A 24,513-nucleotide genomic window follows, 5' to 3' on the forward strand; every position below is an offset into this window, starting at 1 on the left:
AGTTGGTTTAAAAAAATCATAGACATTTTACATCGTAAACCCTGGAAGAGTTCTTAGAATCCTTGTAGTCTTGCTTTCCCCTTTTACAAGTGGGAAAAACTGAGGCCTGGAGAGAAGTGACTTGCAAGTTGCCCAGACAGCAGATGGCACATCAGATTCAAACGTGGGTTTGAATTTCAGTGGTTGGGAGACGGTGATGCTTGTAATGCAACCCCGAGGAAAAGTAGACTTGTGTGGGGGATGTGGATGGGCTTAGTTCTGGCCATGCTGGATGGAGCTCTGGAGGAAAACTCAGGTTGGACAGACGGGACGGGAGGCATCCACCTGGCGGAACAGACAGAAATGCAAGCAGGGGGAGGTGCGTGAAGTCAGGAGGGCTGAGGCCCCTGAGCCCCAAAGGAAGAAGGGTTTCAGAGGGGTTCAGTTATGTTTCCTTTTTTACTCTTTAATAAGATGAACACCTAGCTTACTGGGTTTTTTGTCCTATTTCCCTTTTCTTGGAAAGCTACTGTTCTGAAATCAATTTTTTTTTTAAGATTTTATTTATTAATTAGAGTGAAAGAGGGAGAAAGCGAGCATAAGTAGGCAGGGCGGCAGGCAGAGGGAGAGGGAGAGGTAAGGTTTCTGCTGAGCAGGGAGTACCATATGGGGCTTGATCTCAGAACCCTGAAATGATGACTTGAGCTGAAGGCAGACGCTTAACTGATTGAGCCACCCAGGTGCCCCTGAAATCAAAATCTTGACCGCATTTGGGCCTTGGGGAACTAAACTTGCTTCTGCCCTCTGTTTACCTAATAGGAATCACTCCCCTGTGGAGTAGCTCCTTAGACTGGAACTACTAGCGTTAGCTACTGCTGAGATCTTATCACAGGCCAGGGACCACTCCCATATTATTTTGTCTGATCACGTAAAACTAGGGCAGCCCTAGTGGCGCATCGGTTTAGCACTGCCTGCAGCCCAGGGTGTGATCCTGGGGTCCCGGGATCGAGTCCCACGTCGGGCTCCCTGCGTGGGACCTGCTTCTCTCTCTGCCAGTGTCTCTGCCTCTCTTTCTCTCTCTCTCTCTCATGAATAAATAAATAAAATCTTAAAAAAAAAAAAAACTAAATAGAAAACCCAAACTGTATTTACCACTATCCCCATTCCATAGATGTCAAACTGAGGCTCAGAGTGACTTATCCACAGTCAAATAGCTAATGTGTGGAATTGCTGAGATTTATGCCCATATCCATTTGACCAAGGAGCTGTTCTTTTAACTTCTGTGCAGAGCTGTGGCTGGTTCTCAGTGTCCTGTAATCCATAGCTCTTTATTGTTTTTGGCTCAGGTGTCTTTTGAGTTTTCTTGGCTGATTGGGTTTAACCTTGATTTGTTAGTCTGGGTTTGTATCTTCTTAGGCTCATCTGTCTGGAAGGGTCAGGCAAGGTCTTGAACCCAGGGCACAACAGAGACCCAGAGAGCCTCAGGGCTCTACGTGCCCAAGGCCTCACTGCTAGGAGATAGCTGAGTGAGATTTGAACCAGGGCTGGTGCTTTCTAGAATAAACAGTAGTACCTCTGCAATGGATGAGGAGATCCTGTCAAGAAGCAGAAACAAAAACCAATCCAGAAAGTGGAGGAAGATAGGGTTTCCAGAACGATGATGCAGGACAGTTGTGGGCACTCTGTGAAGAGTGGGCTCAGGAGGAGTGTGGGGTCAGTGCCCGAGTGTGCTTTATATTAGTGTTCAAAGTGACTTTTCAGCAGCCTCTTTCCGGCTCTGAGCCCACGGCTCTTGGAGCTGACTGATGGGGCCTTCAAAGCAAGGGCCATGGGGCCACGGATTAATTTCTGCTGCTGGAATTTGTTGGATGTGTGTGTAGCCTGGGAGCCCAGAGAACCAATGAGATGGGGGGAGGAGTGGAGAAAAGGGGGGTGGGCTGAGTTGCTGGCCTACTTAGGAATGCCAGGCTCTGCTCAATGTGGAAAGTTTCTCCTGTAACCCATTGATTTCAGGAGCCTGAGAGTTCCAGGGCTCCGGGTCCCTTGCAGGATCCAAAGGGCAGTATGTCCCTGTCACTTGCTCCAGGGATGGCTGCTTCCCAAAGCGTGGAGGGCCACATTCCATTCTTAGTGCTGACCTGCCCCTCCTGTCCCCTGGGGGCACATGCCTTCTCCCTTGTGCTCAGCTTCCTGCTCAGACACCTGGCACTTATGCCCAGCTCTCCTTTGCCATCCGTGGCAGACTAGACTGGGAACCTGAGAAGATGGAGGGCTAATTCTTAATCTCCCAGCTCAGACTGAAGAGGACTGGCAGGCCCCAGTGTCCCCAGTGACCCCTGGGGCAAGCCTTTAGGTCTCCTCCCCCACCTACTTCTCCCCAGTTCACATTTAAGGGATCTGTTCTGATCTGAGTATTTGAGAACTAGGCTAAAAATCAGTGTGTCGGTCCTGCTAGAGGACTGATAAAAGACCTAACCCAGCAGTTTTCAAAGGGAGATCCCTGGAATCCAGGTCTGAGTTCTGAGCGCCAAACCCTACCCCCTGCCCCCCTCCTGTTTCAACCGGAGCTACTTGTTTTTATTTACGCCTTTGGCTCTTGTCGAAGCTTCTGTTTGAAGAAGGAGTTCTATGGCGATGAAAACAGAAGTATAAAGGTCAGTTTTTCCTGTCTTTGCACACGAGGCATCTGAGGCTTGGAGCTGGGTCAGTGAGGGTTGCTGGGACTGGAACCCAGTCCAGGGCTCCTGGCACTGTCCCAGGTGCCCCACAGGCTGCCACTGCTCATTGTGTGGCCTCCTATGGGCCATTGCTGACCAAGGAATGAACAATCCAGGCACCCATTCCTCCAGCTTGGTTCTTCCAGTGAGAATAAAAGACCCTGTTATGGGGCTGTTTCTTCAGGGTTAAACTTGCGGTGCTTGAGAAGTCCATCTACAGGCAGGAGAAAGAGCTTCCTTACCCTTTCTGCCCAGTTGGGGCACCTCCTTATTTCATATTCAGAGCCTCATGACCCGGATCAGCTCAGTGGGCTAGTGGCTAAGTGTGTTGCAGACCCTCCCATGTGCCAGACATTGTGTTGGGTTCTTTTAAGTCTATGGGCCACTTTTACAAATAAACACCTTCCAAGTCTAGAAAGGGTGAATGAGTCTCTGGAAGCCACAGAGGCAGTAGTAGAGCTGGGACTTATAAAAACACTTTTTGCTGGAGAGAATTTTTAAAAGTGATGAGCTGGCAGAAAGTGTAATGAACGCCCATGGATGCATCAGCCAGACCCAACACCTGCCCTTGCCTTACCTCTATCTACTTCCTGTTCTCCTGCAATGTTTCAGGCAGATCTAGGCATTCCATAAAGTTTTCAGTGGATAGTTCTATCTCATCCATAAAGTTTTCAGTGGATAGTTCTAAACAAGAAGGGATTTTTTTTTTTTTTTTTAATTTATGATAGTCACAGAGAGAGAGAGAGAGAGGCAGAGACACAGGCAGAGGGAGAAGCAGGCTCCATGCACCGGGAGCCCGACGTGGGACTCGATCCCGGGTCTCTAGGATCGTGCCCTGGGCCAAAGGCAGGCACCAAACCGCTGCGCCACCCAGGGATCCCACAAGAAGGGATTTTTTTTTTTTTTTTAAGAAGGGATTTTTAAAACCATAGCCACAATTGTGATTTCACACCTAATCTCTTATTTTTTTAATTTTATTTTTGAAGATTTTTATTTATTCATGAGAGACACAGAGAAAGAGACAGAGACATAGGCAGAAGAAGCAGGTTCCCTGTGGGGAGCCCAATGTGGGACTCAATCCCGGAGTCCCAAGATCATGCCTTGAGCTGAAGGCAGATGCTCAACCACTGAGCCACCCAGGTGTCCCTTTTTTCTAAAAATTTTAAAAAAGCTTTATTTGAGAGAGAGTGAGAGACACCTGAGAGGGTGAGCATGAGCAGGGTGAGGGGCAGAGGGAAAAGCAGATTCCCTGCCGAGCAGAAAGTCTGATGCAGAGCTTGATCCCTGAGATCATGACCTGAGCTGAAGGCAGACACTTAACCTACTGAGCCGATCAGGTGCCCCTCTAAGAATATTTTTTTTTAGATAATCTATACTCAATGTGAGATTGAAACTTAGAACCCCAATATCAAGAGTTGTACACTCTACCGGCTAAGCCAGCCAGGCACCCCTCCTAAGACTAGTTTTATTATTTATTTATTATATTTATTTATTATTTTATTTTTAAAAGATTTTATTTATTTATTCATGAGAGATACATACAGAGAGAGGCAGAGACATAGGCAGAGAGAGAAGTAGGCTCCATGTAGGGAGCCCGATGTGGGACTCGATCCTAGGACTTCAGAATCACATTCAACCACTGAGACACCCAGGTGTCCCTTATTATTTATTTTTAAATACCTTGACATTTTCAGGGTGTTAAGGTACAGTTTTGGAAATTATCGCATCCTAGTAACTAAATGATACTATTGAAATAGATTATTTTAAAGTTGCATTTCTTTTTCACAGAATATGTTTTGTCATTTTTCATTTACTAAATGATAATGAATCTCAGCTGCTCTTTATTTTGTTCTCATTTATTTATTTTTATTTTTTATTTTTTAAAGGTTTTATTTAGGGATCCCTGGGTGGCGCAGCGGTTTAGCGCCTGCCTTTGGCCCAGGGCGCGATCCTGGAGACCCAGGATCGAATCCCACATCGGGCTCCCGGTGCATGGAGCCTGCTTCTCCCTCTGCCTGTGTCTCTGCCTCTCTCTCTCTCTCTCTCTCTCTGTGTGACTATCATAAATAAATAAAAATTAAAAAAAAATAAAGGTTTTATTTATTTGAGAGAGTGATTGAGAGAGATAGCATAAGCAGGGGCAGAGGAAGAGGGAAAAGCAGACTTCCCCCTGAGCAGGGAGCCTGGTGCGGGGCTTGATCACAGGACCCTGGGGATCATGACCCGAGCTGAAGGCAGATGTTAACCAACTGAGCCACCCAGGTGCTCCTATTTTGTCCTCATTTAGACTAAGAATAAAGTCATAGTTTACAGATTAATATATGTGTGCTTGTGTGGGAGGGATCTATATATAGGAGTAAACAGGAGTGATGAGTGTTGCATAAAATATTTTACAAAATGCAAGTATCAAGGTATATACATATTTGAAAACATATTTGTGCCCAAAGTTTATTCAAAATTACATGTGGGGGGATCCCTGGGTGGCGCAGCGGTTTGGCGCCTGCCTTTGGCCCAGGGCGCGATCCTGGAGACCCGGGATCGAATCCCACATCGGGCTCCCGGTGCATGGAGCCTGCTTCTCCCTCTGCCTGTGTCTCTGCCTCTCTCTCTCTCTCTGTAACTATCATAAATAAATAAAAATTTAAAAAAAAAAAAAAAAAAAAAAAAAAAAAAACCAAAATTACATGTGGGTATATATGTACTGTATGGAAGGTGTTATGTGTTTTAAAAATACCACTAATTTCAAGGGGGGAAGGGAGCAGGAGATATAGTCTTCTATTTATGGAATTAATAAGTCATGGGGATGAAAAGTACAGCATAGGGAGTATAGTCCGTGGTATTGTAAAAGCATTGTATGGTGGTGACAGGTGGTAGCTACACTGTGCTGAGCATAGCACTACATATAGACTTGTTGAATCACTGTATTGTACACCTGAAACTAATGTAACATTGTGTGTCCAATATATTTCAATAAAAAAAAAAAACATTTATCAGCCCAGCAGTCCTTCTGGGATATACTTGGGATATACGGACTGTGAATAACTGAATATATGACATCTAATATTTAGAGTTTTTCTTAATGTACGTATACATGTATTTTATATATCCATATTAATGTTTACACATGTGACATTTATACACACATGCATATTATATGCATTATATGTATATCACACACATATATAATGTATGTTAAACAATGGAGAAATTTACCCAGTTTAAGGGGATTTTTTTTTCAAAGATTTATTTATTTATTTATTATTCATGATAGACAGAGAGAGAGAGAGAGAGAGAGAGAGAGGGAGGCAGAGACACAGGAGGAGGGAGAAGCAGACTCCATGCAGGGAGCCTGATGTGGGACTCGATCCCAGGTTTCCAGGATCATGCCCTGGGCTGAAGGCGGCGCTAAACCGTTGAGCCACGGGGGCTTCCCTATATATATATATATTTGAAATCTTTTTATTATAGTGTTTGATTTGCATTGTATATAGGCTGGCATCATACATAAAACCAACTTTATAGAATAGTATTGATGTGATGACCTATTATTTTTAGGGTCATCAAAACTGTACGTTTCTTGTGCATTAGTTTTATTGTGCAAGTTTGGGAATCAGGTTAACGAGTTGGAAGTATTCTGAAAGAAAAGTTCCTGTATACAATCTTGCCTATGTTAGATTGGGAGGGATGGGAAGCTGTGACTTGCATGTAAATCTCTAACTTCGGGGACACCTGGGTGGCTCAGCTGTTGAGCATCTGCCTTTGGCCCAGGGCATGATCCTGGAGTCCCAGGATTGAGTCCCACGTCGGGCTCCCTGCATGGAGCCTGCTTCTCCCTCTGCCTGTGTCTCTGCCTCTCTCTCTATCTCTCATGAATAAGTAAATAAAATCTTAAAAAAAAAAATTCTCTAACCTCTGTGCCGTGAGATGCCATGGCAGATTTGGTATTCTTTTTTTTTTTTTTTTCAGGCTTTTTTTTTTTTAATTTTTATTTACTTATGAGAGTCACAGAGAGAGAGAGGCAGAGGGAGAAGCACCAGGAGCCCGATGTGAGATTCGATCCCGGGTCTCCAGGATCGCGCCCTGGGCCAAAGGCAGGCGCCAAACCGCTGCGCCACCGAGGGATCCCCAGATTTGGTATTCTTAAAAGCCTTTCAGTTGTATCCAGCATTAATTGTCTGAATATTTAAAACCATTTTTTAAATTGAAAGAAATTATTTTTTTCACAACTGTTTTTTGAAGTAGGTGGTCCAAGTGTCCCTTTATCATTTATTAGAGAGAGAGAGTGTGGGGGGAAAGGACAGAGGGAAAGAGAATCTCCAGTAGAATCCCCTCTGAGCTCGGAGCCTGACCACAGGGCTTGATCTCACCACCCTGAGATCATGACCTGAGTGAAATGAAGAGTTAGATGCTTAATCAACTGAGCCACCCCATACAGGCACCGCAGAAAAATAATAATTCATTGAGGTGAAATTCATGTAACATAAAATTAATCATTTGGAAGTATATAATCCAGTGGGGTTTAGTGCATTCACAGTGTTGTGCAACCATTACTTCTCTGTGGTTCCAAAACATTTTCATCACCCCAGAAGGAAACTCCTACCCATTAGCACTCCTCATTCCTATCCCCCAGCCCTTGGCACCTACTTCTTACCTATTCTGGACATGGTAAATAAATGGCTTCATGCAACATGTGACCATTAGTGATGGGCTTCTTTCATTTACCATCATGTTTTTGAGGTTCATCTGTGTTGTAGCATGGATCAGGTAACTACATTCATTTTTATGGCTGAATAATTTACATTTTAAAAAAGTTTTTATCTTAGTTCCAGTTAGTTAACAATACAGTTAACTAACTGCATTGGGTATACAATATAGAAATTCAATATAATTTGCATTTCTTTTTTTTTTTTTTTAAATCTTTTTTTTTTTTTTTAAAGGTATTATTTATTTATTTATGATAGTCACAGAGAGAGAGAGAGGCAGAGACACAGGCAGAGGGAGAAGCAGGCTCCATGCACCGGGAGCCCGACGTGGGATTCGATCCCGGGTCTCCAGGATCGTGCCCTGGGCCAAAGGCAGGCGCCAAACCGCTGCGCCACCCAGGGATCCCTAATTTGCATTTCTTAGTATTTATTTCTTTTAAGTTGATAGGGGGCTTTTTTTTTTTTTTTTTTTTTTTTGAGTAAACTTTACACTCAAGGTGGGGCTTGAACTCCATGACACTGAGATCGAGTCACATTTTCTACTAACTGAGCCAGCCAGGCATCCCCAGTAGATAGGAGACTTTTTTTTTTTTAAAGGTTTTATTTATTTATTCATGAGAGACACAGAGAGAGGCAGAGAGACATAGGCAGAGGGAGAAGCAGGCTCCCTGCGGGGATCCCAGTGTGGGACTCTATCCTGGGACTCTGGGATCATACCCTGAGCCAAATGCAGATGCTCAACTGATCATACCCTGAGCCAAATGCAGATGCTCAATTGGGAGCCACGCAGGCCTCCCAATAGGAGACTTTCGAAAGAGAGAGTTACATTTAGAAAAACCAACTTTGTTGGTCATTTAGTACCTGATTTTTGTGTTTGTTTCTGTATTTATTTATTAAATGTATATGGGTTTATTAAGCAGAGTTTCTACATTTAACGTTGCAGTGTGAGTGTTACAGGATTTCTTCTCTTTCAGTGCTCGTGGTTCTTGGTCATGCCACTTCAAAGGATGACAAGTAGACCAGGCAGAGTGGTGGACAGCAAAGCGAGGTTTATTGAATATTGTACAAAGCCCCCAAAGAGGGAGGGGACCCAAGAAGGTTGCCCTGAGTTTTTGTGTTTAATGACATCTTCATCGAGATATAATTCATATACCATGTAATTCAACTGTTTAAAATGTCTGAATCGGTGGTTTTTCATCTGTCCACAGAGTTGTGCAAACATTGCCACAATCAATTTTAGGACATTTTTATTACCCCCCTGCCATAAGACACTCCTCCCCCCCATTAGCCATCCTTATTATGTTTTAGGATCTGAAGTAGTCAGTCCATTGGACTTGCCGGCAGAGATTTAAGTGGCTCTGACTTTCTATGACTTCACTTTCTCCACCTGTAATTGTAGATGAAATTGGCCAAGTCGGTAACATGACCTACCTGCTGGCACTTTATGGAAGTGTTTCATGTGCATGATCTCATTTAAGGCTCAGATCAACCCCATGGGCTAATAACTACCATTTTTGTCTCCATGTCACAGATGGGGAAACTGATACTCAGAGAAGCTAAGCAGCCTGAGACCCAGCTGGCATTTGAACCATAAAGTCTTAGCTTAGTTGTGCAGTTGTCAGAGCTGAGTTGCTGAGCTTCTGACGCTGTGATTCCCATCTACCTGCCCAGCAGTCCTTCTGCTGGCAGCTTTGCAGATGTGACCTTGTGCAAGGTTAGGGAGGAGAGGCAGAGGGAGGCGGGAGGCGGGAGGTGGGAGGCTGGCCGGAGAGGGGCGAGGGTTTGGGGGCTTGTTCTCTTTCACCTTCCCCTCTCCCCTCCCCCATCTCATAGCAGGTTCTCTGCCAATTAGGCTTCCCAGAAAAGCTGAGCAGAGCCCACCTGTTCCAGAAGCCCTGTTTAGGAAGGAGGCAGCACTGTCCAGGGCAGGCCAAAATTTCCAGCAAAGTTCAGGGATGCCCCCTGGTGGATCTGCACTCCTGACTCAAAAACAGCTGTTTTCTGCATCTTCCCAGGATCTAGGCGGTCACTGAAGGAAGGATCCTTTTTCACGTGTGATCTAGATTCAGTATTGCATTGGGCAGGGGCAGGAGTGCGAGGATAGGGACCTGGGCTGTGGATTATATTGAATTGGCTTCAAATTCTAGTTCTACTACTCATGCACTGGACATTTTAGGTCCAAGCCTCAAGTTTCTCATCCATCAAATGGGTATAAGTGAAGTTCTATCTCACAGAAACACAATTAACTTAAGATAACCTGTGTAGAGAGCTTGCCTGTGCTCTGTAAATGTTAACTATTCTTATTGGCAGAGTATATTCTGGAGGACTTGAGCTGATCTTGTCACCTCTAGGCACTGGATTCTTCATTTATGAAGACAGGGACAGTCCTACCTCACTTCTGGGGTGGTTGTAAAAATTAGATAATGAATCTAAAAGATAGTAACGCCCAAGTTCTCCTATGTGCACAAAGGGTTACTTTTATTATTCAGTTCCTGCTACACGAAAGGCACTGTGTATTTATTCAACAAATATTGACCATGGGCCTATTATAGGGCAGGCTCTATGCACAGAGCTGGGTATATAGCACTGAACCAGATGGGAATATTACTCACATCAGCATGTAAGTTCCATGAGGATTTTGTCAGTTTCAAGGGTTGGCAAATTTTTTCCGTAAAGATTAGAGAGTAAGTATTTTGGGCTTTGCCGGCCATTCACTCTCTGCCAGCTACTCAGCTTAGTTGGTGTAGCATGGAAGCAGCCAGAGACCTATGAACCAGAGTGTGGCTGGTGCTAATACAATTTTTATATATGGGTCCAGAAATTTGAGCTTTGTATCATTTTCATATCATTTTTCCCCATCCTTTACCACTTAAAAACATAAAAATCATCTGTAGCTTATAGGCCAGACAAAAACCGGCGGTGGGCCAGATTTGCCCATGGGCCATCATTTGCTGGCCCCTGCTTGCTTAGTTTGCTCTTTGTTCTTGGAGTAGCTTTGAACAAGGTGATCACCTGCTCTGGTTATTTTCTTTCTTTCTTCTGGTTTGTCCATTTCTTTTTCTTTTTTTTAAAATATGCTTCGGGCAGCCCTGGTGGCGCAGCGGTTTAGCACCGCCTGCAGCCCGGGGTGTGATCTTGGAGACCCGGGATTGGGTCCCACGTCAGGCTCCTTGCGTGGAGCCTGCTTCTCCCTCTGCCTGTGTCTTTGCCTCTCTCTCTCTAGCTATGTCACTATGAATAAATAAATAAATAATCTTTAAAAAAAAAAAAAAGTATGCTTCATGCCCAGTATGGAGCCCAACTTGGGGCTTTTACTCTACCCTGAGATTAAGACCTGAGCTAAGAACAAGAGTTGGATGCTTAACCGACTGAGCCAGCCAGGCGCCCTTGGTTTCCACATTTCTAAGTTTCCATGGACCAAATATTTGTCATTGAGCTAATGGGGAATTGAGGTATTTCCTTACCAGATGGCAGGCTTCTCATTCCAGTCATGATGCTTATTTTGTGTCCTGACAGACAGGAGGTGCCAGCTTTCATCATAAAGCACCATGAATGTGGCAATCTGCTCTGTCTGTCTTCTCCCCTGTCACAGCACTTCCATTGAAACTTGGTTGTTCCTTCTACAGTGTCTGAAGTTCTGGGGCCTTGATTATTCCCATCTTAGGGATGGGGAAGCAGAGTCCCCTTGAAGGGTTGTGATTTCCTTAAAACCTTGTTTGGTTTTTTTGGAGAGAGAGAAAGAGAGTGAGGTGAGAGGGAAGGGACAAAGGAAGAGGGAGAGAGAGAATCTTAAGCAGGCTCCATGCCCAGCATAGAGTCTGAAGTGGGGCTTGATCTCACGACCCTGAGATCATAATCTGAGCCGAAATCAAGAGTCAGACACCCAACTGACTGAGCCACACAGGCTCCCCACCCTGAAGCTTTGTTACTTGCTGGTAGTCCCAGGACTAGCACTAAACACTCCTGTCTCCCAGTCCTGAGCTTGTCTCCTTCTCTCTGGGAAGCAGGGGGTGCCAGGCAGCTCACTCCTTTTAGTAAAAAGCGAAAGATTTATGCGATCTGAAGAGAAACCAGAGTATTGCGGCTCACTCCTTTTAGTTCAGTGGTTGTTCATATGAGAAATCATATGTCACATGTTGTACAGGACAGCCAACATTCATCATTTATTTGTTCCATCTATATGTTACTGACCTCCCACTATATGCTCAGCTCTGTGTAGATACTTGGGATAAAGTAGTGAACAAGACAGACAGGACTTATGCCCTGGAGACAATTACAGAATAGTAGGGAAGAAAGACTGCAAAAGAGACAAACTTTGTGAATTGTGATTAGTGCCAGGGAGTAATGGGGGATCCACGCATTTATGCACCAGATGCTGTGCCAAGGAGTTCTTGAGCATCATCTGATTTGATCTGTAACCATTGTCTGATTTAATCCTCACAACTAGCCTATGAAAGGAGATGGCAGGATGAAGACACAGAGGTTCAGAGAAGCCCAAGTAATTTTCTCTGGCCTCACAGATTAGGGAGAGAGACTACCAAACAGCTAATTTTCTGTGGAAATAAGCACTGTTCTAGTACTTCATATAAACAGAAAGCCTTGAGTGCCATGCCAAGAGAATTTTTGGTAGGCAGTGGGGAGCATTGAAGGTTTGAAGCAGAGAGAGAAGTGCCCATGGTCAGGTCTCTGTTTTAGAAATCTCACGCTGGCAGCATGGAGGATGTATTGGAGGGGGTAGTCTGGGGATCCCTTAGGAAGTTCTGGAGGTCGTTTTGGAGAGTAGTAAGGCTGGACTGGACCAGCGTAGAGGCTGTGGTGGTGGAGGGGAGCAGATGGAGAGAGATTCAGTAAAGGAAAACCAATGAGACGAGGTAATAGAGCAGATGTGGCATACGGGTAAGGCAGGTTTTGTTTATGGGGATCCCAAGTGGGATCAGGATCCTGGGTCACCAGGAGCCATCAGTGTGTGGATTCTGCCCCTAGGTAGCCGGCGGCTGGTGGATGTGATGGATGTGAACACCCAGAAGGGCACGGAGATGAGCATGTCCCAGTTTGTGCGGTACTACGAGACCCCGGAGGCTCAGCGGGACAAGCTGTACAACGTCATCAGCCTTGAGTTCAGCCACACCAAGCTGGAGCACCTGGTCAAGCGTCCGACTGTGGTAGGCCCCTGGTCTCGGTCTCCTCCCTGATACTTTCTACCTCCTCTCCTCACCCTTCTTCTCCTGCTGCCTAGGCTCCAGGCCAGCCTGTGCCAGCCCCAGCAAAGGACAGGAAGAATGTGGGGAGAATGAGGGATGGTGAGAGAACCCAATGGAAGGGCACCCCAAGACAGCAAGTGCTGACGATGGGCTGGCTTTCAGGTAGACCTGGTGGACTGGGTGGACAACATGTGGCCACAGCATCTGAAGGAGAAGCAGACAGAAGCCACGAATGCCATTGCGGAGATGAAATACCCGAAAGTGAAGAAGTAAGACTCCCTGGCTAGTGGTGGGAGCTGGGTGGGCAGGGGTTGGGTTGGGAGGGTGTCTCACAGCCCTGTGGGGTGCTGCTGGGACTCAAAGGATGGGGGTCCTTGGCATGAGCAGGCTGGCATCTTGCTTTCTTGGAACCCAGGCACTCTGCTCTGCATTCCCCATCCAGATGGTCCTTTGGCCTCCCTGCCAGCTCTTCCTAGGGGCATGTGATTGAGGAGGGAGGAAGAATAATGGGGACCATCTCTGTGTGCATGTGTGTGCTTGTTATACCTGTATCTACTCCCACCAAGTGACAGAAAGTCCTGGGAGTGAGCATCTTCCGAGAGACCCGCTCATCATGGACGTTTTGCTTTGGCCAAGGGCTGAGGAGGGGTCTGGTGTTCTTTTGCTCCTTGCTGTTGAGACCCGGGACTTTTCCCAAATAAGCCCAAGGGCTGCTTACTCATCAAACACTCCTTAGACGGTGTCTCCACGTGGCAGGTTGGCTCTGGGCTGGGAAGGTGGCTGCATCTAATTGCAGGGACTTCACTACACATGGACCAGTAAGTCCTGAGACCAGTTGTTTAATGTGAACAGAGGCACCTATGATCCCCTTCACTTTCTAGAATTTTAATAACGGACCCTGGGGACCCTTGGGGCTACCTTCAGGCTCTCACCATCTCAGGCCGTCTGTGTTTCCATCTACAAAACGGGAAGGAGATGCTGACTGTCCCAGGCAGGACTGCTGCTCTGGGCTTCCTAGAAGAGTTGGCCCTGGCAGCTCCAAATCCATTAGCATCTCTCCTCTGCTCAACCCTCCTGCCAGGAGTGCCCCCAGGAGCTTGAAGGCTGTGAGCTTTTCATTCAATCCACCCTTCATTCAGGGCAGAGTGAATGCAGACTCAGTGCCAGGCTTTGTAAGGGAGGCCAGCGTGCTGGCCCTGGGTTTCTCAACGCTGTGCTTTCAAGCTCTCTCTTTCTTTAATTATTTCTCAGGCATTTTTCCTCCCCTTGAAGCTGAAGCTCCTTACATCCCTTGGATCAGGGCTACATCAAACACAAGGAATGGGCTCAAAGTGGGGAGGGTGGGAGGGTTTTCAGTTTCTTTCCCATTGGATTGCAACAAAATTTTTGAAGCCCCTGAGTTGGGGAAGGAAAAGATGAACAAGACCAAGAACCTTAACCCTCTGGAAAACGTGTCCTAAAACACTGGGGATAAGGTGTAAGTCTCAGCCTAGGTAGAGGGAAACAGACCCCCAGGAGGGGAACAGGGAGAGGAGGAATCCTTTTTGGCTGGTGGCATTGGGAATTCTTCTTGGAGGGGACATTGGACTTAGGCTTTATTTTATTTTTAAAGATTTTATTTATTTATTCATGAGAGACCCAGAGAGAGGCAGAGACATAGGCAGAGGGAGAAGCAGCTTCCCACAGGGATGCGGGACTTGATCCCAGGTCTCCAGGATCATATTCTGGGCTGAAGGTGGCGCTAAACCGCTGAGCCACCTGGGCTGCCCCTGGACTTAGGCTTTAAAGGATAGAGGAGATGGGAGGGATGAAGGAAGGGATAGGGAAGGATGGGGGAGAGGTGAGGGGAGTGAAGTGCTAAGGGCTTTTAAGGAATCATGAGGGGAGAGCTGGGGAAAAGAGTGTGGGACTCAGACATTAGGGGCAGATCACAGCTTTCATTGATTGATTGGGTGATTGATTGATTGATTCAGCATATGTATTAAACATCTGATTGGTGCTGAGCACTGGACATATAGTGAGGAGGAAACCAGATGAGTTCCCTGCCCTGATGACAGAGCTTTCAGTCTCTCTGGAGACAGACATTCATCCACCAATCAGATAAACAAATGGCAACTTTGCAGCTGTGTTGAAGCAACAGAGCAGAGATCCAGGGTGCTACAGGAGCCCATACCAGGGTACTTAAGGTTGTAGGGCAGGTGTCCCCAAGATGGGGTCTGAAGAGAAAGGGGTTACTTAGGAGAAGGGGCCTGGGAAGAGCTTTCCTGGCTGTGTGCAGAGAGCCAGGTGGCATGGTTCAGAAGGGTGGGGAGAAGGGGACAGATAGACCTACGGAAGGAATGCAAGTGAGGCTAGAGCAGAGCAGGGGGTGGGCAGTGGATGCAGGGTGGTGGGTGGGCCGGGCTGGTCAGGGACCGACATGCCATAGTGAGGGGGCTGTGTTTCTCCTAAGAGCAGTCAGAAACCTCTATGAGATTTTTTTTTTAAAGATTTTATTCATTTATTCATGACACACACACACACACACACACACACACACACACAAGCGCAGAGACACAGGCAGAGGGAGAAGCAGGCTCCATGCAGGGAGCCTGACGTGGGACTCGATCCCGGGTCTCCAGGATCAGACCCTGGGCGGAAAGCAACACTAAACCGCTGAGCCACCCGGGCTGCCCTATGAGATTTTTTTTTAAAGCTTTATTTATTTCAGAGAGAGAGAATGCAATGGGAGGAAGGGCAGAAGGAGAAAGAGGAAGAGAATCTCTAGCAGACTTCCTGCTGAGTACGGAGCCTGACACAGGACTCAATCCCGGGACCCTGAGATCACACGATCAGAGCTGAAATCAAGAGTCGGTTGCTCAAGTGACTGAGCCACCCAGGCCTCCCTCTCTGAGAGATTTTAAGCAGAGAGGGATGTGTTCAGATTTGCTTTCTGCAAGTTCTGCTGCTGTGTGGATTGAAGGAGCTGGGAGTAGAGTGATGGGAGAAACCAGTGGATAATCTCTATGAGAGCAAATGATGGAGCAGGAGGGAGCAGAGGACAAATGGTACATGCATCTAGGAAGGTAAAATAGATCACACTGGGGGACATAGATTTCAATTACTTTGCCTCCTTTAGATATATTTGGTATATTCTTCACTTTATTTTTTATTTTTAAAGATTTTATTTATTTATTCATGAGAGACACAGAGACACACACACACACACACACACACACACACACACACAGAGACTCAGAGACACAGGCAGAGGGAGAAGCAGGCTCCATGCAGGGAGCCTGACATGGGACTCGATCCCGGATCTCCAGGATTAGACCTTGGGCTGAAAGCGACACTAAACCACTGAGCCACCCGGGCTGCCCTATTCTTCACTTTATTGAAAGTTATTAAAAAAGCAAGAAAGAAAGAAAGAAAGAAAGAAAGAAAGAAAGAAAGAAAGAAAGAAAGGTATTCCTCTAAATAGTTTAATTCTATTAATACATCAATAATCCTAATTACCAAAAAAAGGCTTACATACAATTTTCTACAACGACATGTCTTCAAAACATTAGCTGGATTGTATGGCAGATATATTTACAAACCCTGTCAGTGGCTGTGGGAACTTGTTATAGGATTTGAACCTTGTTAGGAAGGAAGTTGTCACCTTGGAAGTAGTCCGTTGGTTTGGCTGAAAAGAATGCCAGTTAATCAGCGAGGTAAAAATCCTGCAATGATGAAGTCCTCTGGGACCATAGAATGGTTCTGTGGAATTTAATTAAAATGACACTGTTTCTAGAAGTCAGAGCTTCCATGCTGACAGGCCACCTGCATTCAGGTTTGCAGGAAGGAAGAGAGGAGTGTTACAGGCCCATTACTGCCTTTGCCCTGGCTCCAGGATTTGTGTAGTTTGATCATGGCGAGGGAGTTCGGAATTTTAGTGGGTTTTGGCTGAGATACTTAAGGTAAAGGGTGCTAGCATTTGTCAGTGAGTAGCTGTAACTTTGTAGGAGAGAAAAGGTGTAAAGGTTGTATTAGTGTATTCATTATCTGTTGCTGCCTTTACTGAGTGCCCACAAATGTAAGACCCTATTCTAAGTAGTTGGTAGGCTACAGTGAATAAAGCGAAGTCCCCATGTTCAGAGGGCTTATGTTCAGGTGGGGAAAAATGGGCAAGCAAACACGTGAATCATATAATTAAGGAGATGATAAGTGTCAAGGAGGAAATAGAAAGCAAAATAAAGAGGGGCGCTGGCTGACTCAGTTGGTGGAACGTGTGACAAACAGTGACAGCTATTTAGGAGTACCCCTGTACTCATTGTTTATTGACACATAACATTACCCTAAAACTTTGTAGCTTAAAAAAGAAATCTTAGCAGCTTAAAGCGGCAAACAGTTTCTGTGGGTCAGGAATCTGGAAGTGGGTTACCTGGCTCAGAGTTGCTCATGAGCTTGTCTCAAGACTTAAGCCTTGGCTGTAGTCACCCGAAGGCTTAACTGGGGCTGGAGGGCCCACTTCCAAGTTGGTGCCCTCACATGGCTGTTGGCAAGAGGGCTTAGTTTTTCACCATTTGGGTCTCTCCCTAGGGCTCTCCATAGGTCTCTCCATAGGGTCTCTCCATAGGTCTCTCCTCTCTTCAAGAGGGCTTGAATGTCCTTGTGACATGGCAGCCGGTATTCCCATCTCTTTCCAACCCCACAAATGGAGAGCAAAGAAGCCACAGTGCCTATATTTGAAAGTCACATGCTGTTTGCTTCTGCCATAGTCTTTTTTTTTTTTTTAAAGATTTCATTTACTTATTCATGAGAGAGAGAGAGAGAGGGAGAGAGAGAGAGAGAGAGAGAGAAAGGCAGAGGGAGAAGCAGGCTCTATGCAGGGAGCCCGACGTGGGACTCGATCCCAGGACTCTAGGATCAGGCCCCGGGACAAAGGTAGGCACTAAACCGCTGAGCCACCGGGGCTGCCCAACCATATTCTTTTAATTAAAAGTGAGGTCCTATGTCTAGCCCACACTCAAGGGGAGGGGAATTTGGCTCTATTTCTGAAAGGGGGGAGTTTCAAAGACTTTGGACATTTTTTTTTTAAGATTTTATTTATTCATGAGAGACACAGAGAGAGAGAGAGGCAGAGACACAGGTAGAGGGGAAAAATAGGTTCCATGCAAGGAGCCCAACATGGGACTCGATCCCGGGTCTCCAGGATCACGCTCTGGGCTGAAGATGGTGCTAAACTGCTGAGCCACCCGGGCTGCTCTGAACACGTTTTAAAGCCTTCATAATCTCCTAGGTCTGTGACAGGGGCATACCTCTCTCACTTAGGACCACTGGGTATTATAATGCATTCCAGAAGGAAATTAGCAAGTCTTTTCTGTCCTTACATGCTGCTTGCAGAAATGAAATTTACAGCTTAATGGAAGCAGACTGTGACTGACAAACAGAGAAAGGAAGGGTACCCGGTATATACCATACCTTTGGCCCCAAAATAATTGGGAGTCAACTGCATTTTTCTCCTCGTACTTTCTGAGGGTGGCAGGAAGAACTGAGAAAAAATTGGATGGTGTGAAGTGAAGCTGAAACCCAGACAGGATGAAAATAGGTGCTGGGGTGAGCAAGTTTCAAGGCTGCCCCAGGCAGTCTCTGGTGGCCATGGAAATCTTTCATCTCAAGGACTCAGTTTCCCCTTCTACAAAGTGGGGATCCTGTCATCCTTGCCTCACCTCCCAACCACGCTGTAGGGAAATGGAGCCTATAGTGATGTGAGATGTGGGTAGGACAAGATGTTTGTCTGTGTGGTCTCCTGTAGACACAAGGTCTCCAACTATCATCAGAATCCTTGGCTTTTCAATCTATTCTCCCTCATATTTGCATTGGGCTTTTTTTTTTTTTAAGATTTTTATTTTTATTTTTTTTGAGAAAGTGAGAGGGAGCAAGCATGATCGGGGGCGGGGGGGGGGGAGGCAAAGGGAGAGGGAGAAGCAGGCTCCCTGCTGAGCAAGGATGCCCCCTCCCCCATGTGGAGCTCAATCCCAGGACCCTGAGTTCATGACTTGAGCTGAAGGCAGACACTTAACCTACTGCCTCCCAGGTGCTCCTGCATTGGGCTTTTATCTCTACAACCCTCATTTACTTTCAACTCTCCTCAACCATGTTTGCTGGTATTAGAGATGATCACCCCTGTGTAATATCACACTGGGACACGGACCTAGAGAGGCTGCAGCAGTCACACAGGGATGGAGCTGTGGGCCAGGCATCACACCCCAGGCCTCTGGATTCCTGGCTTTTCCTCTCTACCTCTCTAGCTTTACAAGAGGAACAAAGAAAGCCAGCCTTTTCTGTGCTGCCATGTATAGACACAGACACTGTGTTAGACACTTAGCGCGTATATCTCAACAGTACTGGAAGTGGGTGTTAACTACCTTCATCTTATAGACATGAAACTGAAGTTCATGCAGTAGTGCTTCAATGCAGGGAACAGGTGTAGCCATTGAGTATAAGATGGGGGCTGGTATGGCTGTGGATAACTTAAAAAATTCTTCTTTTGGGAAAAAAAAAAATCCAGTGCTGGCCAAACCATGCACATTTAGGGTCTAGTTTGACCCATGAGGGCCACCAGTTTGAGGCCCCTGACTAACTCAACAAATGGGGATGCTGAGTTCGAGGAGGGGGAAAGATTTAGTCTAATGTCAAACAGTTGATCAGAATAAATATAGGGCTGTATTGCTGGGTGCTATACCTAACACAGATTAATCTGATGTGATCCCTGCTGGGGCTTGAGCTGAGGCACTTGTGTCCAAAAAAGTAATAATTTTCCCATGGGGATGACTCAGTCCAGCTGTCAGGGCCTTCTCTTAGCTCATTTAACTCTGACTATGTTTTGTGTCAAATACTTTGCTCAAGGAGCTCCTAGGTGGCTCAGTGGGTTAAGCACTCGACTCTTCATTTTGGCTTAGGTTGTAAGATGGAGCCAGGGTTTAGGCTCTATGCTGAGCGTGGAACCTGCTTAAGATTCTCTTTTTCCCCTCTTCCTTTCCTCTTCTCCTCCTTTCTTAAAAAAAAAAAAAAAAAAAAAAAAAAGCTTTAAAAAGCTTGCTTAAGAACACCCATCGAATGGCTGGTGCTCGAATCCAAGATGGGAGATGTTTCTTGTAATTACACTTTTTTTCTTGTAAATAGGGAGAATATACTATGGTGAAAAAAATCAACCAGTTCCAAAAAGTTCACAGTGCAATCTCATAGCAGGCCACTGGCCATCCTGTAATGACCCTGGGAAGCAGCGCCCTGGCCCAAGGCATTGACCACCTTGAAATGACATCAACATTCACTTCCCTAAAATGGGGATTATAGGGTTGTTTTAAAGGTGAAACTAGATATTATGCATTTAATGGCTTTTATTATTAGCACTTGATAATCAGAGCCCATTAGTTAATATTCGTGGATAGCCCCAGTGGATGGGTTTTGGTAAAGAATGAAGAAGCTGGATTTCAGAGTCTATATACCACTGTCTTCTGCTCCCTTGGGGTTTAGGGGAATGGTGTGGGGACAGAATGGGAGGAGGGCTATGGCCCTGGGGAGCACGCCCTGGAGGGTGGGACTACTGATTTGAGCTGAACCATCTCCTGCAGCGGGAAGTCAGTGGTTGAGTTTGACTGTAACCTGCAGACCTCGCTTCTCTAAAAGAGTCTTGGGATCTGCCTGGTAGACCTGGGAGAAGGGCTGATAACCTCTGAGCCAGGCTGCTTGGGTAAGCACCATCACTAAGGTAGTGACCTTGGTGAGTCATGACCTCCGAGCCTCTGCTTTCTCATCTGTAAAACGGGGACAATCCTGGGAGTGAACTCAGAGGGTCGTGAAAATTGTATTAAATAATCGCAGCATCACAGTGCCAGGTACTGTGTTAATACGTATATATCTCAGTGAATTCCCACAGTAACTCTCTGATGTAGGGGTACACAGCTGCTGAAGGGCCAGGCAGGGGAAGGGGCAGCAGAGGAGCATCTCAGAACGCAGGGTTGAACTTAAGTCACCTCCCTGCCATTAGGATGAGAAAACCCGCTCAGGGACGGGAAGTAAGTTGCCCAAGGTCACACAGATGATCGTCTTCTTAGGGCTGGAGCAGCGTCCCTGGTCTCTGGACTGCCATGCCTCGGATCTGACACTCCCTTCAGACCCTAGCCTTGCCCCGATGGACACATCAAGGTGGCTTTTGCTGGGTCGTCCTCTCCAATGGCAGGACGGCGCCCACACTCTCTGAAAACCGGGGCGCGGGTGTTCCTGAGCGCCTGCGGGCAGAGCTGCCCCGGCGCCCCCACCCAGCCCGGGCGAGGGGGCGGCCGTGGGCGGCGGCGGCGTCCCCTGGCGCTGGCCCGCGAGCTTCCCTGTCGCCGCCGCGGCCTCCCTCCTCCTTCCTGGCGGCCGCCGCGCCGCGCGGGTGTTCAGTTTCAGCGCGGGGATGAGCGCAGGCTGCGCCCGGCTCCCCGAGGAAGGAAGGAAGAGAGAGAGGGCTGCACGGTCCTCGGCCGGCCGGGCCTGGCAGCGCCGTGGAGGGGGCTCGGCCCCGGTCGCCTGCGCTGGGCGCGCGTCGGTCCTGCGCTGCCGAAGGGGACGCCCGGGGGCCGCGCTGCCGCCGCCGCCGCCGAGGGTAACCGCGGGCGCGCCGGGCGGGGCCGGGCGGGCGTCCCTGCGCTGCGCCCCGCGGGGCCCGGGCTGCCCGGGAGCCCCCGCTCCTCCGGGGCGCTCCGGGGCGCGCCGGGGCGGGGTGTGGGTCACCTCCCGCCCGCGGGCTGCGCAGCCCGCGTCGCGGAGCGGCTCTTTGTGTCCTCCCGGGGCTGCGTGTAAGTGTAGTGTGTGTGCGCGCGCCTTCAGCCCCGGCACCCGGTGCCAGCTTTCCCCAGGTCCCCCCACCCCCCGCCAAGACCTTGGCCCCAGGGGATGCTGCCTGAGGCGCGGGGGGAGTTCTCGCTAAGTTGGAGGGAGAAGGGCGAGGTGGGGTCGCCCCGCTTCCCGGGATCCCAGGCAGCGCCCCAAAGTTGGTGCTGCAGGTGCAGCGCCCCCTCCTACCACGCTCCTCCCCGGCCAGCGCGGGCCTCGGGAGGCAGGAACCCCCCCAGAGGCTTAGTTCGGGGGCGCCTGATTCTCAAACCCCAACTTGGAGGGTGCACTTCTGCACGGAAGCCGCCCGGGCGGTGGGTGGGGGGTTGTGGAGGGGCGCGGCTTTCCGGGCAAGGGGCAGCCAGGCGGAAGCCAGGCTGGCTGGCCGGTGGGGAGAGCTTAGCGGCCGTGGCACGGAGCCGGGGCGCCCATGTGACTGCGGTGTGCTTTGGAAGAGGAAGCTGTAGAGGTCAGTGCAAAGGCGTCACGCCAGAGCGAGCGGGAGCAGGAGTGAGGGGGGAGACCCGGAATGAGCGCGGGGCGGGTGGCGGCTGCAGGGGCCCCGGACAAAGCCGCCCTGTCACAGCCGCCCTGGCCGCGGACGCCTGCATTTGCCCCGCGGGAGGGGCGGCGGAGCCTGGCGGCCAGGAAGTGAGGGACACGGGGGAGGGGCCTCCCTAGGAGAGGCGGGGCTGGAAGTGGCACCCCCACGCTCCAGAGGGCCTCGCAGGATGCTGGAGGGCGACTTGGGAGGGCAGATCAGAAGCAAACACAACTTGGAGAACTTTCCTTGCACATAGCTGCCGCAGCTCCTAGTGATTACGTCCATGCGTGTGTGTGTGGGGGGGGGGGCGGGAATTGGGGCTGGGGGCAGGAGGTTGGGGATTGGTGAATACGTGGGGCCGGGTCGCCCTTGGGCCCAAGAGCCACGCTCCGCTCCGCTCCCCGCCTCTCCGCTGCGGGCGCCTGGGTGGTTATCCAGCTGCAGACTGAGGGAGGCACATCTCGCTCCACCCCACAAACACTTAAATTGTTTTCCCTAGGTTGTTTTCTGCTGAGGCCTGAAGGGGGTGGAAACCAAGGTTAGATTAAAAAAAGAAAAGAAAAAAGAATCCAGACGAAGAGGTGGTTTTAGGAAAAAAATGAGGACTAATATTTTGAAGTGGTGCTTGGAGAGGAGGCCCGTTGGTCCGTGGGGGTGGGGTGGGTTAGGGTTTCACCCCCTGCTCCCCACTCCCAGTTCCTTGGAGAGAAGAGGGTCACTCTGGTCTTCAGAGTAGGGACCCGTCTGCGCGTGCTGGGTGGAGGCGGGAGGGTGCAGAGCGGGAGCCCAAGCCGGGACTCTAACAACCCCAGCGCCAGCCCCGCAGCCCCGCAGCCCCGAAGCCCCGCAGCCCCGCAGCCCGCGCCTGTCTTCGTGACAGGGCTGCGTCCTGTGCTGTCAACTACACCCCTCCGATGGGGTTGCTAGGCAGCGGGGCTCTGATGTGGGGGAAGGCCTTCTGATTTGTCAGCCTCCTGCAGACACATGGTTAAGGCTCCTTCCAGCCTATCCGGAGGAGGGACGCTGGGCACGCTGCCTGCATACTGCCGAGCCCCGGGTCCACCTGAATGTGAGGTGCAAAAGGCAGCTAAGAGGGAGGGGGCACCTGGAGCCCACCAGCCTCCTAACCAGCTCAGCCCCACCACCCCCATTATCTCCACTGGGGCTTGCTGCTGGCTCCTCCCTGTCTGTCCCTGCCCCGTTCTGTTCCTCCCCTCTTCCCCAAACCATGGAAAAGCAAAGTGCAGCGGGGAAAAGAGGTCAGTGGGGTAAGCATGTGTGTGTGGGCCTCCGGAGGTGCGAAGGTGCATGAGCATGAGCCGTGGGGTTGCTGCCCCCTCCGTGCTGCTGGTGGCTCTTGTGGGAAGGGGTGGGAGGGAAAGAGGGGGCCCCGGCATTGCTGGCTGCCAGGCCTGGACTTGGAAGCCTGCCCTCTCCACCCCCACTGCCCCACCTCCCCTTAAGCTCTGCCCACCCCTAGGAGGGCAGAATGTCAGGGGAGGGGGGACCAGACTGGTGAGTTCCTGTAAGGAGGGGTGGGTTATCTGGCTGTTGCTAGAGCTCAGAAGGGGGGCTGCTGGCAGGTTCTGTCTCCTGAATGCACCTCCTCCACCCAAGCCTCTGAGGGTTGGGTTCTCCCCTCTGCCTGTCCACCACCCCACCCCCAAGTGTCTCCTCTTAATCCCTTCACTTTTTTCTTAGCAGCTATATGGAGATAGAATTCCCATACCGTTCATTCATTTAAAGTGTACAATTCAGTGGTTCAGTGTGTTCATAGAGTTGTGCATTCACAGTCAAATTCAGAACATTTTTATCTCCCCAAAATGAAACCCTGTACCCACTAGCAGTCATTCCCCATCCTCACCCTCCACCCCCAGCCTCAGGCTTTGGCCACCGCGAATCTACCTTCTGTCTCTGTAGGTTTGCTTACTCTGGACGATTCATATCCAGGGAATTGTATACTATGATCTTATGTGGCTGGTACCCCTATCCTTTTGAGCTGCACTGCTCACTTCTCAGGCAGTTGCAGTTTGTCTTGCCGATTAACTTTTCCTGTGCGGTGCTCTATTAAGAATGTCCCATCCTGAAGGGCAGGGGTCTGATGCATTCTTAGGCATTTCTCTAGGTGCCGTACCTAGCTCTGGGCTGGACCATTGGTTGGCTCTCAGTAAATGCTTATTGAATGAATGAAGAGATAGATGAGGACTTGTGATTGGAAAGCTATGCAGGTGGTTTACAGTGGAATTCCGGGTACCCAGCTGCTGCACCGGGGGGGTGGGGGGGTGGGGCTGGTGGTGGTGGCTGGCATCTTGGGAGAACTGGGAGGTATAGGAGCTGGGAAGGAGCAGAAAGGAAGCCTCTCTCACTGGGGTGGGAGTGGGGGTGGGGCAAGAGTAGAAGCTGCCTGTGAGAGATAAACCCAGTGGCCTGTGGGTTGCCAGCTCTCTCCTGGGAACCTGAAAACCAAAATGCCTCCCCCAGCCTTGGGGGCAGGTGGCCAGTGCTTGAGATTCGTCATCTGATCA

At 48.9% G+C, this 24,513-nt stretch overlaps 1 protein-coding gene across 19 annotated transcripts in view; it reads left to right on the forward strand.

Moving 5' to 3' along the window:
- Nucleotides 1–24,513, forward strand: part of KDM2B (lysine demethylase 2B) — a 129,798-nt gene that overhangs the window by 22,114 nt on the left and 83,171 nt on the right. For 14 of the 19 annotated variants that reach the window (XM_077875506.1, XM_077875512.1, XM_077875507.1 and 11 more), the window contains 2 exons: nucleotides 12,383–12,561; nucleotides 12,763–12,869. In XM_077875506.1, the coding sequence (XP_077731632.1) occupies nucleotides 12,383–12,561; nucleotides 12,763–12,869 (286 nt within the window). Of the gene's footprint in view, nucleotides 1–12,382; nucleotides 12,562–12,762; nucleotides 12,870–20,668; nucleotides 20,773–20,991; nucleotides 21,215–21,792; nucleotides 21,914–22,171; nucleotides 22,278–24,513 lie in introns of those variants that run through there. The other 5 variants (XM_077875520.1, XM_077875521.1, XM_077875524.1 and 2 more) reach the window with 5 other exon arrangements.

This window comes from Canis aureus, chromosome 27 (assembly GCF_053574225.1).
Source record: "Canis aureus isolate CA01 chromosome 27, VMU_Caureus_v.1.0, whole genome shotgun sequence".
Classification (NCBI taxonomy): domain Eukaryota; kingdom Metazoa; phylum Chordata; class Mammalia; order Carnivora; family Canidae; genus Canis; species Canis aureus.